Raw genomic sequence first — 14,970 nt, forward strand, 5'->3', positions numbered from 1 at the left:
TTGCCATACTTTATTGAATTATTGCCATTTACTTTTTACTTGTTTTATTGAACAATGTTACTAGGCTTAGTCTTTCTATGGAAAATTCCACAGGGAACTTTCATTAGCATTGAGTTTGGCAAGAAAATGGTGCTCTAAGGAATGAGTCTGATTGTTTTGAAAAAAAATCAAAATCTCTGGCAACATCTCTGAGTGGAGGGTCCGGAAATATTTCTGGAAAACCCTTCTTGTACCTTTCTTTTCATAAAATAGTAAAAATAGTATGAAACTTTTTCTTCTTTAATGTCAAACAAAATCTTTAGATTACTTACTTGTACTAATGCACACATTAAAAGCAGGATTAGGAGAAAGCAATAACTTGCCTTGTTTATAGAAGAAAGAACTGACATTATTAATGTCTTGTTATGAAGAAAATAACACAGAGAAGTAGTGTGAAATGTCAAGTATGTGTAAATGTATTTGTTTGTACATATATAATACATATATATATAGATACTTTTTTAAAGTCAAGTTTTTTAGGAATTACTTATTTTTAAATGAAGAAAATAAAATGCATGTTTCCTCCCTTTGAAAACCAACAAAACAAGACCTTAATTATCAGATTTACTTTGTAATGATTAGGAGAACTATTAAATTAAAATTTTCATAAACCTATATAATACAGCTCTTTAGAAAATGAAGATATACTTCTGTTTAAAGCATGTTTAACTGAATTATCTAAAAAAATATTTTTTATTACTTTAAAAATAGCTTTCTAAGTATGACTTCACTTGATTTTATACAGATTAGGGTACCAGGGTGAAAAATGATCAATTATTTTCTTTCCATGCAAGGAAAGTCTGAAGTTGATATATTGAAATTTAAATATTTGATGCTATTTAGAAAAGTTTTTAAAATAAATTTTATATGAATTGATGTAATGAGTCAGAAAATTTCCATAATATTGACAATGGATTATTCACTCTCATACCTTGGACCCTGATCTGGATTTATGTTGAAATATGTATTATATAAGCTGACCATCCTAATAGGGATTGCTTCTATTTATGCTTATGTGCTTTACCAGCTCTGGGAACAAAGCCATAGAGTAAATAATATCTCACAATATGCTCGAGTGCTTGGATAATATTACAAATGAAAAATCTCACTTTAAAAGATTACAAAATTATACTTAGTTTTAGGATGTTGGCATGTTCAGCAGCTAGTTTTTCTTCAGACTATTTGATGTTCTTTCCCTTACATTTTTTTAAAAATAGTAGTTTCCAAGTATGCCAATACCCATCAATCTGATCATTGAGAAAAATAATATGAGGTCATTTTCCATATAATTTTACAAAGTCTCACCTGAAACTTTCTTTTAAATATTTTCCTATATAACTTCTAGATGGAAAGAAATATCACACAAATATTTTTATTACAAAATCAGATTTTAGTGTTATTATTAATAGATAATGAAAATATTTTAGGGATGTACTGCCTCAACTTTAGTGTGGAATTTTATTTTTACTTGCTTATGTGTACATGTATTTGCAAACAATTTAAGAATGAATTTTTCTTTGTACCAAGTATCTGTTACATACCAACCCCCTTTGACCGTCATGTAGAAATCTTCTGGATACAATCCAGAATGTGTTGAGCCCCTTTTATGTGCTTGGCTTTGCTAGACTCTGGAGAAATATACATGAGTAACACGTGGAAACTTCTCTCCTGAGAATAAGAATACAGACTGTTTACTTCTGAAGATTAGAATGTTTGTGTCAAGAACAATTTTAGGATAATAGTTTGTTCATTATTTTTAAATTTGTCATTAACTCCCTACATATCAAAAGATTTTTCACACTAGGTACTGTGAGTGACTCAAATAACTTTAAGGCATAATCCCTCCCTTCTCCAGGATTATACTCTAATAGGGAGTTAAAGAAGATACACAATTATTACTAAAATAACACTTCATTTTGTGTTATATACCATTCATTTGACAACTATTTGTGCAGTATTTTATGAAATCACTTCAATTATATTATTGAGCAATTATTTACTTAATACTATAATTTAATTCTTCACATACATATATTATTTCCAAAACACAATTTACAGAGTCAAGAATTATGGTAGCTTAAACATATTTACATTTTTGCTGTCAAAGCTATTGGCAATTTTCATTTGGTGGGTGACAGTTAACCTGGCTTTAACGAGTCACCATCGTTAAGGAAAGTCTACCTTATCATTCAGGTATATTAGGACAAAAAATTATCTGAAAGTCATTACTTTGAACTTAAACTTGACAAAGAATTTTCCAATTGATTATTCAGTCCATAATTGAATGATATGATATATTGACATATGTTCTTGGTTTACTTAATTATTTAAACTTATTAATTATTAATTTATATTATACTTCAGTTACAAAATTGTTATGAAGAGCTTTCCTTTTTCATCTACGTTATCATCTATGTTAAAAATATAGCCCTAAAACCAAATGCAAATAATAAAAACAAGAATGCAAATATTTATTTTAGAAAAACTATTAACCATGAGGATTTGGGTGGAAAATCTCCAGCTTTTTTTCTGTCAGGTTTTAGTTTATGTTTTATAACTGACTGTAACCCACTTTAATTTTGTTGTGCATACAATTAATGTGTTTAAAATCGATCTCTTTTATTATTCCTATTCCCAACGGCAATGATAAAAACATGCAAACAAATAAACCTAGCATGAATGAAACCATCCAGCCAACCTAGCTAGCTCATTTTCTGTTTTTGTTTCCTTAATATAAATTGTCTTGAAACTGTGGAAACATCACTGAATCTTTCTTAGTCTCTACTTGCCAAAGATTTACTGAACACATTTGTGTTTCCTTTATGATTTTTTTCCTCAATATACTTTCTCTCATCTAATTCTTACCTATTTGATTCAAAAATCTGTATAGCCCAAATGCTAGAATAAAGCTATTCTGTTTTTTAAATGAAAATTTTACCAAGATAATTGTAGATTCACATGCAACAATACAGAGAGAGCTCTTGCACACTTTGCTCAATATCCCCAAAGGTCACATTGTGCAAAACTATAGTATAACATCAAAAACAGGATATTGGCATTGATGCAATCCACCAATCTTACATTTCCTTGTACTCCTTTGTGTGTATATGTGTAGACAGGTATGAATTAAGTTCTGTACAATCTGGTCACTTGTGAGGGTTCGTGTATTTACCATCACAGTCAAAATATCAAATAGTGTCAACCTCACAAGGATCTCTGTTGTTGCTCCCCCATTTTTTTCCCGAGGGATAATCATTTATTTTGCTATTTATTTTATTTTATTTTATTTTTAAATTTTATTTTATGTATTTCTTATCCAGGAGGTTATTTGTTATCTATTTTATACATATTAGTGTATACATGTCAATCCCAGTCTCCCAATTCATCCGACCACCACAACCTCTGCCCCCCATGTCCAACCGCTTGGTGTCCATATGTTTGTTCTCTACATCTGTGTCCCTATTTCTGCCTTGAAAACTGGTTCATCAGTATCATTTTTCTACACTCCACCTATATGTGTTAATATATGACATTTGTTTTTCTCTTTCTCACTTACTTCACTCTGTATGACAGTCTCTAGGTCCACCCAAATTTCTACACAAGACTCAATTTCATTTCTTTTTATGGCAGAGTAATGTCCCATTGTATATATGTACCACATCTTCTTTATCCATTCATCTGTCAATGGGCATTTTGGTTGCTTCCATGACTTGACTATTATAAATAGTGTTGCAAAGAACATTTTGGGGCATGTGTCCTTTTGAATTATGGTTTTCTCTGAGTATATGCCCAGTAATGGGATTGCTGGGTCATATGGTAATTCTGTTTTTAGTTGTTTAAGGAACCTCCATAATGTTCTCCATAGTGGCTGTATCAATTTACATTCCCACCAACAATGCAAGAGGGTTCCCTTTTCTCCACACCCTCTCCAGCATTTGTTGTTTGTAGATTTTCCATTAAAGCCCATTCTAATGAGTGTGAGGTGATACCCCATTGTAGTTTAGTTTTGCGTTTCTCTAATAACTAGTGATGTTGAACAGGTTTCCATGTGCTTCTTGGCCATCTGTATGTCTTCCTTGGAGAGATGTCTATTTAGGTCTTCTGCCCATTTCTTGATTGGGTTGTTTGTTTTCTTAATATTGAGCTGCCTGAGCTGTTTATATATTTTGGAGATTAATCCTTTGTCCATTGATTCATCTGCATATATTTTCTCCCATTCTGAGGGCTGTCTTTTTGTCTTGTTTATAGTTTCCTTTGCTGTGCAAAAGCTTTTTAAGTTTCATTAGGTCCCACTTGTTTATTTTTATTTTTATATCCATTACTCTAGGAGGTGGGTCAAAAAAGATGTTGCTGTGATTTATATCAAAGAGTATTCTGCCTCTATTTTCCTCTAAGAACTTTAGAGTGTCTGGTCTTACATTTAGGTCTTTAATCCATTTTGAGTTTATTTTTGTGTATGGTGTTAGGGAGTGTTGTAATTCCATTCTTTTTCTTGTGGCTGTCCAGTTTGCCCAGCACCACTTATTGAAGAAGCTGTTTTCTCCATTGTATATCCTTGCCTCTTTTGTCATAGATTAATTGACCATAGGTGCATGAGTTTATCTCTGGGCTTTCTATCCTCTTCCATTGATCTATATTTCTGTTTTTGTGCCAGTATCATATTGTCTTGATTATGGTAGCTTTGTAGTATAGTCTGAAGTCAAGGAGCCTGATTCCTCCAGCTCTGTTTTTCTTTCTCAAGATTGCTTTGGCTATTCAGGGTCTTTTGTGTCTCCATAAAAATTTTAAGATTTTTTGTTCTAATTCTGTAAAAAATGCCATTGGTAATTGGAGAGGAATTGCATTGAATCTGTAGATTGCTTTGGGTAGTATAGTCATTTTCACAATGTTGATTCTTCCAATCCAAGCCCCTGGTATATCTCTCCATCTATTTGTGTCATATTTGATTTCTTTCATCAGGAATAGGTAATCCCTATCAGATTATCAACGGCATTTTTTATAGAACAAAAAATCTTAAAATTTGTACAGAGACACCAAAGACCCCAAATAGCTAAAGAAGTCTTGAGGGAAAAAAACGGAGCTGGAGGAATCAGACTCCCTGACTTCAGACTATACTACAAAGCTACAGTAATCAAGGCAATATGTTACTGGCACAAAAACAGAAATATAGATCAATGGAAAAAGACAGAAAGCCCAGAGATAAACCCATGTACCTATGGTCAACTAATCTATGACAAAGGAGGCAAGGGTATACAATGGAGAAAAGACAGTCTCTTCAATAAGTGTGCTGAGAAAACTGAACAGCTACATGTAAAAGAATGAAATTAGAACACTGCCTGACACCATACATAAAAATACATTCAAAATGGATTAGAGACATAAATGTTATACTGGACACTATAAAGCTCTTAGAGGAAAACATAAGAAGAACACTCTTTGACATAAATCAAAGCAAGATCTTTTTTGATCCACCTCCTAGAGTAATGGAAATAAAAACAAAAATAAACAAATGGGACCTAATGAAACTTAGAAGGTTTTGCACAGCAAAGGAAACTACAAACACAATGAAAAGACAGCCCTGAGAATGGGAGAAAATATTTGCCAATGAATCAATGGACAAAGGATTAATCTCCAAAATATATAAACAGCTCAGACAGCTCAATATTAAAAAAACAAACAACCCAATCCAAAAATGGGCAGAAGACCTAAATAGACATTTTTCCATGGAAGACATACAGATGGCCAAGAAGCACATGAAAAGCTGCTCAGCATCACTAACTATTAGAGAAATGGAAATCAAAACTGCAATGAGGTTATCACCTCATACCAGTTAGAATGGGCATAATCAGAAAATATACAAACAACAAATGTTGGAGAGGTTGTGGAGAAAAGGGAACCCTCTTGCACTGTTGGTGGGTATGTAAATTGATACAGCCACTATGGAGAACATTATGGAGGTTCCTTAAATAACTAAAAACAGAATTACCATATGACCCAGCAATCCCACTACTAGGCATATACCCAGAGAAAACCATAATTCAAAAGGACACATGCCCCCCAATGTTCTTTGCAGCACTATTTACAATAGCCAGGGTATGGAAGCAACCTAAATGCCCATTGACAGACGAATGGATAAAGAAGATGTGGTACATATATACAATGAAATATTACTCAACCATAAAAAGGAACAAAATTGGGTCATTTGTAGAGACGTGGATGGATCTAGAGACTGTCATACAGAGTGAAGTAAGTGAGAAAGAGAAAAACAAATATCATATATTAATGAATATATGTGGAACCTAGAAAAATGGTACAGATGAACCAGTTTGCAGTGCAGAAACAGAGACACAGATGCAGAGAACAAACGTATGGACACCAAGGGGGGAAAAAGGGGGTTGGGGCTAGGGTGAGATGAACTGGGAGATTGGGATTGACATGTATACATTAATATGTATAAAATGGATAACTAATAAGAACCTGCTGTTTAAAAAAATAAAAGAAAATTCACAAATTTAAAAAAAAAAAAAAAGAAAGAAAGAAAGCCTAAGGAAGGAAGGTAACTTAAGAAAAGAATGCTGCAAACTTTTAAAAAATAAATGATAATATATATATATATATATTTTTGAAAATATATTTTAAAAATTCTTTCTCACAGCCTCTTTATTTAATTGCCTATTATACAAAAAGATCTGATTTCAGTGGACAGCAGATAAAAACATGTAAATATGAACAGTTGTGGTCTGAGATTACTTACAAAGTATTTTCATAAAATATATTAATTTAAACATTTTTGAAAAATTTTGGCATGCCATTAACAATTGTTTTATTACAAGATATTATCCTATATCTACATGCACATTTTAGCACATTTTTAAGTTAGAGATCTTGGCAATTACTAAAAAATGAAGCATTTCACACTTCTAAGCACCGTATTTTTTCTCAAAATTAATACTTTGGTTATTCTGAAATTGCCCTGTTTTGATCCCTACTTCTGATTAATCATGCCTGCTTCCTCCAAAACCCTATCTCTCAGAGTCCCGAACTGGCACATTGAGACCAAAAAGATTTGTTAGAGTCAAATTAGAAGGGCTTTTGAATACTAGATGGAGAATTTGGAAATTTTTTTCCATAGGCAGTAGGTATCTATTAACTTTTTGTTCAGAGAAACATGATCAAAGTGATATTTTCTGATATTTCATGTACATAGAAGTCAAAGGGAGAACTTAAAAAAATATGAACCATATTACAGCAGATTTGAATCAAATAGGTGAGTGTTGGATGAAATAAAAACTAATGCATGGGGAGAAACTTAAAAGAAACACAAAAATATTTGGCAATTAAGCGTAAGTAGGGGTTAAGAAAAATTCAGTGCTGCTTAAAAGAAACCAGAAAATGATAAAATTAGTCTGGTTTGTTGGTTTGATTTATGGTATGTTTATTTATTGATTTTTTTTTAATGCCATTGGGGGTGGATGTGGTATAAGGGTCAATTTTAAACATGTTTATTTTTATGTGAAAATAAAATCCAAATAAAGGGAATAGAGTTTTTGTTTTTGTTTTTTGTAGAATGATCCTCTGAAGACAAATAATAGTTGGAGATATAAATGTGGGTCTCTTCAGCTTATAGTTAACTGATGCCATGAGCAAAGAAATATCTATGAGAGGTAGGGAGAAAAAGAGGCAGAAAGGGAGAAAGATGGAAAGAGATAGAAAGAGAGATGGAAAGAAGTGGGAAGGATTAAGAACCAGCATTCATCAGGAATTGCTCACACATAAAATGTTGGAAGAGAATTCAGAGCCAATAGAACTGACAAAGCAGTGCTTCAGAGTGGGAAAAAGAGAAAACAACTCATCTGATGTATAGAAACAAGAGAAGAGTTTAAAAGGTGGAGTGTAGGTTCAACAAGGTCAAATACCTCATTATAGTGTATGGTAAGGTAAATGGAGAAGTACTCATTACATATGGCAAATAAATCATGCATAGAACTCAAAGGCAGAAGAGAGGTTTCAGAGGAAATTTAGTAATGTTGGTTCTCAGAAGATAAGGCTGGTTCTAGATGACTCGGTCAAGATGCTGAAAAATAAGAGAGAATAAGAATGACAAATAAAACAGGGAATAATATGTATATGTAATATCTTCTATTTAAATAAGGCTGGCAATAGTTGAAGCACTATGCTAAGTGTTATCTCTAAACAGAAATATAATGATCCAGGGAAATTATCCCTAACTGGAGATTAATGAAATGAGACTTTACAAGGTTAAATAATTTGCCTTAACCCAAATGTATAGTAAATGTTGGACCTGTTTTCAAATTCAGTTTGAACTAATATTATCAGTAAGTTTAGGTATAAGAATTTGTTCTCTCCAAGAGAAATTATCTGTTTAGGCTTGTAAGTAGCAGAGAAGCAGTCTGTAAGGAAACGATAATCCCTCCTGGAGGGAGATCTTTAAAGATCATTATCTTGGAAGAGACAAGAAAGATTCTAACGGTGGAGTTAGGTAAAGCAAAAGAAGGGTATAGAGTTGTATTTAACCATGGAGTTCAGACTTGATCACTCTCTTTTATCTATAAAGTTTGACATTTCTAAAATGTGGGAAGTTAGAATGGATTAGTCTACTGAGAAAACGAGGAAGACTCATTTGGGGGACTTTGTAAGGAAATTAGAAGAGAGAATCAAAAGCTTTGGAGCACAAATGAAATAACATTGAACTTATTTGGACCAAATTTGCATGTTTTTCTCTAGAAACGATGCCACCTGCCAAAAAGAAAGTCGACTGAGAAAAATAAGTAATTTGAATTTAGAAATTAATAAAGTAAATCTTGGGGAAGGCTACTACTAGTGATAGTGGGGTAGCTTTGCCCTACTACATTTATACTGTTCACCAGTACTAAATTCTCTACCACAGACCTCAGCATCAGAGGACAGGGAAAAGCAGGGTAAAGGGACCTTGAATTGCAACTATTATTATCCCAGAAGAGGGAGGGGAAGAGTATAGATTTCTATTGTAAGTAGTAGTTTTCCTCATACATGAACCACTTGTTGCCAATATTGGGCTCTTGAAGACTGATCTGAAAGGGCTGACAAAGTAGATCAGTGTAAGAAGGTTGTCAGAGAGTCAGTCAATTTTGGTTAAAAGAATCAATGATGAGGTGACAAGACTAGAAAGGGTAGAATTTAAATGTCCAAAACTATTGATAGGGCCAAGATCATGTAAAAGACTGAAAAACAAAACATGGGATGTATAGTTGTTATTAGTTTTGGTGACTTAAAATTTGTTATCATGCCACTCTGAACTTATCAAAATGATAATGTCATTAAACAATAAGCATGCTAAGGTATCCTACTGAGGGTTTCTTGAGAACATTAATAAAATTTATTTTGCTCTATACGTTTCTTATTTTAATCAACTTAGCTATCAGCACAAAAGAAAACGTCCCTTGCTTTTTTAGGTACAACTATCTAATTATGTCCATATTCCTCTTATGATAGTAATTGTGTTATTAAAATATAAAATATTTCATCTAAATTCATGTATTTAAAAAGGATTCTGTAAACAAATCTAATCTTACTGTAGATACAAAGTTCTAAATGTATGCCTTGATATTTTTAAAAGGCGTTCCTACTAATAAAGTATAATTAGTGATTATATTCTGCTTGAAATTATAGTTTTTACAATTATATTCAAAATAGTGATATCATATGAGGTCAAAGCCACATCATTTTGGACATTTTGGACATTTCAACCTATATCTATAAGAAAAAGTCCTATCTAATATAATGAGGCCTTTTTTTTTTCCCTACAGAACAGCCACATGCAAATTCTAAAAATGTCAAATCTCATATACTTAGCACCTCCTATTTAGGAGGTGTTTGAAATCAAAAACAAAGTTCCATTTTGTCTTGCAAACCTAGGATTGCTAAATTAATGCTATAAAAACAATGACATTCCTTTTTATGATAAGGAAATAATCAGTGACTTAGTGGTTCTTTCAAACTTCCATTTGGAGAATAAATATTTTCTCCTAAAGATGTCTTTTCAATTACACACCATTGAGAAGAGATATAAGGGGAAATCTCAGCCAAGTGTGGGTGAATTGCTTAAACCTTACATTGATTACTGACTATTAAGCAGCTCTTATTTGAATGCATATGATCCCTGTAACCACAGGCTACATTTTCTCTGTCTCCTATCAGCAGTTGCAGCATCCAGCGATCAAAGCCAGATTCCTATAATTGCTGTGTCTGTGACAGTGGGAGTCATTTTGTTGGCAGTGGTTATTGGCTTCCTCCTCAGTGGAAGGTAAGACAGGAAGCTGTGCTTCTGAACTTTTGCAGCTGATCTCTTCCTTACCTTGATCTGACCATTTGGCTATTAAGCACATCCCGAAATAAATGAGGCGAGCAATATATCAGTAGTTAACCTGTATGTAGGATGTATTTCTCAAGACTTACCTTGTCCTTGTTAGTACTAACTTTTAAGCACACAATTCCTCTTTTCCAGGTATATTCTCTATACAAGAATAGTATTAACTTGTTATTATTTATTATGTCATTAATATAACCATATCTTTTTCTGATATCGTTTATTTTAACCTGAATTTTATTTTTCCTCTCAAAAGTATTGAAGTATCCTCTCAAAAGCTTCAGTTTTAACGTTTGGGAAGGTCTGTGTCTGTGCCTGATATTTTAGAAGAATAAAACTAATAATTCTAGTTAGCCAGAGTTCTACCTAACAGGGTTATGGATACAAAGCAGACACACATGCAAACAAGCATTTTGAGAAATAACAATCCCTTTTTTATGATTACATTTATTTTCAGCTTCTGAATGATTTCAACCTGAGTACATCAATCATAGTGTATACTGATTTAAAGTGAATTTTATTGAATGTTATATCAATAGATACAGTAATATGTGTATTATCTGTCTACATTTTTCATTTTGAACAAAAGTAAAAGAGGTAGAGCCCTAGCAAGAGCTTATGTAGAAGGTATCTCCTGACATTGAGCTGAGCATAATAAATCTTCCTAAAAAAATAAACAAATAAAAGCATGAGTGTGTTCTACTCCTACAACAAATGTATTTTCATTTTTCATCCAGGTGACTATTAGAAGGGATATTCTGTAATGAGAGCTGTCCATTTGAAAATGTTTTGGTGTTAGACTATTACAGAAAATCTCATGAAAATCTTCATGAAGATATTTAAACCTGTACAAATACACAAAAATATACTATAAGGTCCAAAAAAAAGTCATGAAATCAATATTCATATTGATTTTGTACTGTTTTACTCATTTACTTTTGACTCTTCAGCACCTATTCAACTCATAAATATATAGAATTAGACATTTGCAGTATACTGCATATTGTATTCTGAAAAGATTTATGACTACATCCTTAAATTACAGTAGTGACATTTTATTTTAATAAAGCACTGTTACTTCCTTTGAACATCCTTTCTCTTTTCTGAAAACTCCCTTTCTTCTAGTTCTTGTTCATTTGAGTGTTGAAAGTTTTCCTAAGAAATCATTGCTTCCTTTTTTTTAATATACTTATCTATTTATTTTTATTCTTGGCTGTATTGCATCTTCATTGTTACACACGGGCTTTTCTCTAGTTGCGGTGAGCAGGGGCCACTCTTCGTTGCAGTGCGCGGGCTTCTCTTTGCAGTGGCTTCTACTGTTGTGGAGCATGGGCTCTAGGTGTGCGGGCTTCAGTAGTTGTGGCTCATGGGCTCAGTAGTTGTGGTGCATGGGCTTAGTTGCTCTGCAGCATGTGGGACCTACCCGGACCAGGGCTCAAACCGATGTCCCCTGCATTGGCAGGTGAATTCTTAACCACTGAGCCACCAGGGAAGCCCACATTGCTTACTTTTAATGTTAGAATAGCAGTGATACATTTTTAGAATTGCTAAATTCTAAATTCTTCCCACAAACTCGGAAGCAGTTTGTGTTCTATTGAGGACAGCCAGCCCTCCCCAGTCAAAGGCTGGCTAGCTCGTGCCCCACTAATCTCTTCCCTCTGAAGTCACTTTGGGAGAATGCTTTACCATTGTCCCTGCTTTCTGGAAGATAAGCTAATTCCACCAGTCTTGTCATAAAAACTTTGCTCAGGTTTCGATCAAGTAAGATCATTGAATTGAGTGAATTGTAACTACTAAGAAAACTACCATGAGATAATGTGTCTTTTCTACCCCCAAAGGGTGGATAACTATGATACATTTGCAAAGCTGGTTTGTAATAGCATTCATTTACTTCTGAGAAATGGTTGGCCTCTTCCTTTCCAATAAATCCAGAAGCATTAGTTATATTTAGGGACATGGGGATCATAAGAAGATATTATTTGTCAGGTCCAATGAATAAAAATGGAGGAAAGAGCAGATGTCTAAAGGCCAAAAAATTTGTGTGTTTGAAGGTTTATTAAAGAACAAATAAAGTATAGGAAGTATTTTATTATAGACTTACAACACTTTATCTGTTTAACCTAAGTATTGTTAATGTGAATTTACTGATGACATTCAGCTAAGGATTCTTGCTTACCTATAAATGAAGCAGCCCCTGCCCCTCCCAATTTTTTCCCTAATGCATACAAAATTGACTTAAAAGCAATTCACTTCGTTACATCTGCAGCGTTAGACAAAGTGAGAGAAGGTTCAATCTACCTACTATTTGGTAGCTGAAGGAGAGTATAGCTTTAGCATACACATACACACACACACACACACACACACACACACACGAATTCCATATTTATCTGAAACTACCATACAAGAATAACTAAATTTTAGTATATAGAAATGTTTAGTGTATTTCGCAGTTAAATCAAAATGACATCTATACCCAAGAGGCAAAGCTTAATTTTCAGCATAACTAAACCCAAGACATGGTAAGATAATTTTGGATCTACTGTCTTATGGAAGTATATTACTTTTAAAAAATAGCAATACTTTACAAATTTGTGCATTGTTTATTCAGTTTAATTTTGTTTCTTAATTACACAGACTGTGATGCTGAGACTAGGAATTTGCAATTTAAAGGAAAATACACTTTACTAAAAATCAATTTGAGATTTATATTTTTTTTTTTTTTTTTTTTTTTTTTTTTTTTTTTTTTTTTTTTTGCGGTATGCGGGCCTCTCACTGCTGTGGCCTCTCCCGTTGCGGAGCACAGGCTCCGGACGCGCAGGCCTAGCGGCCATGGCTCACGGGCCCAGCCGCTCCGCGGCATGTGGGATCTTCCCGGACCAGGGCACGAACCCGTGTCTCCTGCATCGGCAGGCGGATTCTCAACCACTGCGCCACCAGGGAAGCCCTATATTTTTTTAATAGCAATTTTTTTGCACCAAACTTTTACTTCATTTTGTTGAATGCACATTCTTGAATTTCAAGGGCATTTGTCTTATGATAGAAATATATTTGGCCAAACAAAGAAAAGTTTAGGACCAGATAGAAAAGAGCTGGCAAAGTGGTAGATTTTAATCCAATCAATAATCACATTAAATGTGAATAATCTAAATATACCAATTAAAAAGAGACTGTCAGTTTAGATAAAAAGGCAAAACCCAACTAGATGTTCTCTACAGACAAAGATGACAGTGAAGTTGTAAAGAGGGTGTGCATATTTGGGGTTTGGGGGGTTATTAATTTGGGTGGTAGTTGTACAAAGTATTTCCTTTGTAATTGCTTGTTAAACTCCATTTTATATACTTGATATGTATATTCCCAATAAAAAATAAAGTTAGCTGACAATCAAAAAAAAAGAAATATATTTGGCCATTTTATTTTACTTTTCATGAACAGGTTATTTTATGTTTGTATTATATAAACATACTTATTCAAAAGCTAAATGATATGATTCTAGAAAGGCTTTTCCTATCCCATTCAGGGCAATGAACTTCGCAATTTTTGTTGGGACTAAGAAAATTGAACCTACCTCTTAGTACATAGAATATAATGATTAACTAAGTAAAGTTTTGTCAAATAAAAGAAAAACTAAATGAAGAGATGTGGACAAAGCCTAACACAAATTTGGGAGTTATCTTTAAGCAATAGCAAATTATTGAAAAAAAGCCTTTTCTAGGAATGTTCTAAGGATACTGAATTATATATATTTCTCCCTCTTCACTGTGCTAAAACATGATTGATAAACACACAAAAACATAATAACACTTAGACTCCACTCTCACTTTGAACTTACTCTCTTATATCACCTTTTAACCTCTTGAATATATTATAAACCAAATATTTGCTCTTACATAAAATGTCTTTTAATTAAAAATAATTTAACTCAGTGGAGATATAGACTTAATTCTGATATATTGCAAATATATTACTATCATCTGTATGTAATATTCATTGACAATTTATATCATCATTTGGGCTCAGAAGCAGCTATGTATTGAAAGTACATATTCACTGGCAAGTTGAATTTTTATTCAGACCAAAGGAAAAATATCAGGAATATAACACATTGAATACTATAAGAATAATCTATTTTAAAGAAAGTAATAAACTTTTTAATTGTAAAATACATTGAAAATGAAAAATAAATTAAATATAGAGACTTTCTAATCTTTTTAGGCTAAAATCGATTATGCAGAAACCTCTTGGAGTCTTCTTACCTAGATACAGTTAAAATAATATAGACAAGTATTGATCCTGAAGGGAGAAAGTTCTATTTAAAAAATGACAAAGAATTGTAACATCTTAGGATTCTATCAGTTTTAGAAATCATGTGACCATCTTGTTTAAAGGTGCTAAATATTCCATAGAGCATTTTCTGCACGTTTCAGACTATCCTTTTTACTTTCTTTTATATTACTTGTAAATGGTGTTTTCATGGGACTACAAAATAACTGACTTATTCTCAGCAAACTATGAGCTAATTACCCTGGGCTGAATATAAATTAAACCTCCTAATATACACAGTG

General features: G+C 32.9%; 1 protein-coding gene across 10 annotated transcripts in view; it reads left to right on the forward strand.

The window, feature by feature from the left end:
- EPHA5 (EPH receptor A5) overlaps positions 1–14,970 on the forward strand; it is a 317,046-nt gene that overhangs the window by 219,648 nt on the left and 82,428 nt on the right. For 6 of the 10 annotated variants that reach the window (XM_059066492.2, XM_059066495.2, XM_067035725.1 and 3 more), the window contains one exon: positions 10,237–10,342. In XM_059066492.2, the coding sequence (XP_058922475.1) occupies positions 10,237–10,342 (106 nt within the window). The remainder of the gene's footprint in view (positions 1–10,236; positions 10,343–14,970) is intronic. The other 4 variants (XR_010841009.1, XM_059066493.2, XM_059066496.2 and 1 more) reach the window with 1 other exon arrangement.

Source organism: Kogia breviceps, chromosome 6, assembly GCF_026419965.1.
Source record: "Kogia breviceps isolate mKogBre1 chromosome 6, mKogBre1 haplotype 1, whole genome shotgun sequence".
NCBI classification, from domain to species: domain Eukaryota; kingdom Metazoa; phylum Chordata; class Mammalia; order Artiodactyla; family Physeteridae; genus Kogia; species Kogia breviceps.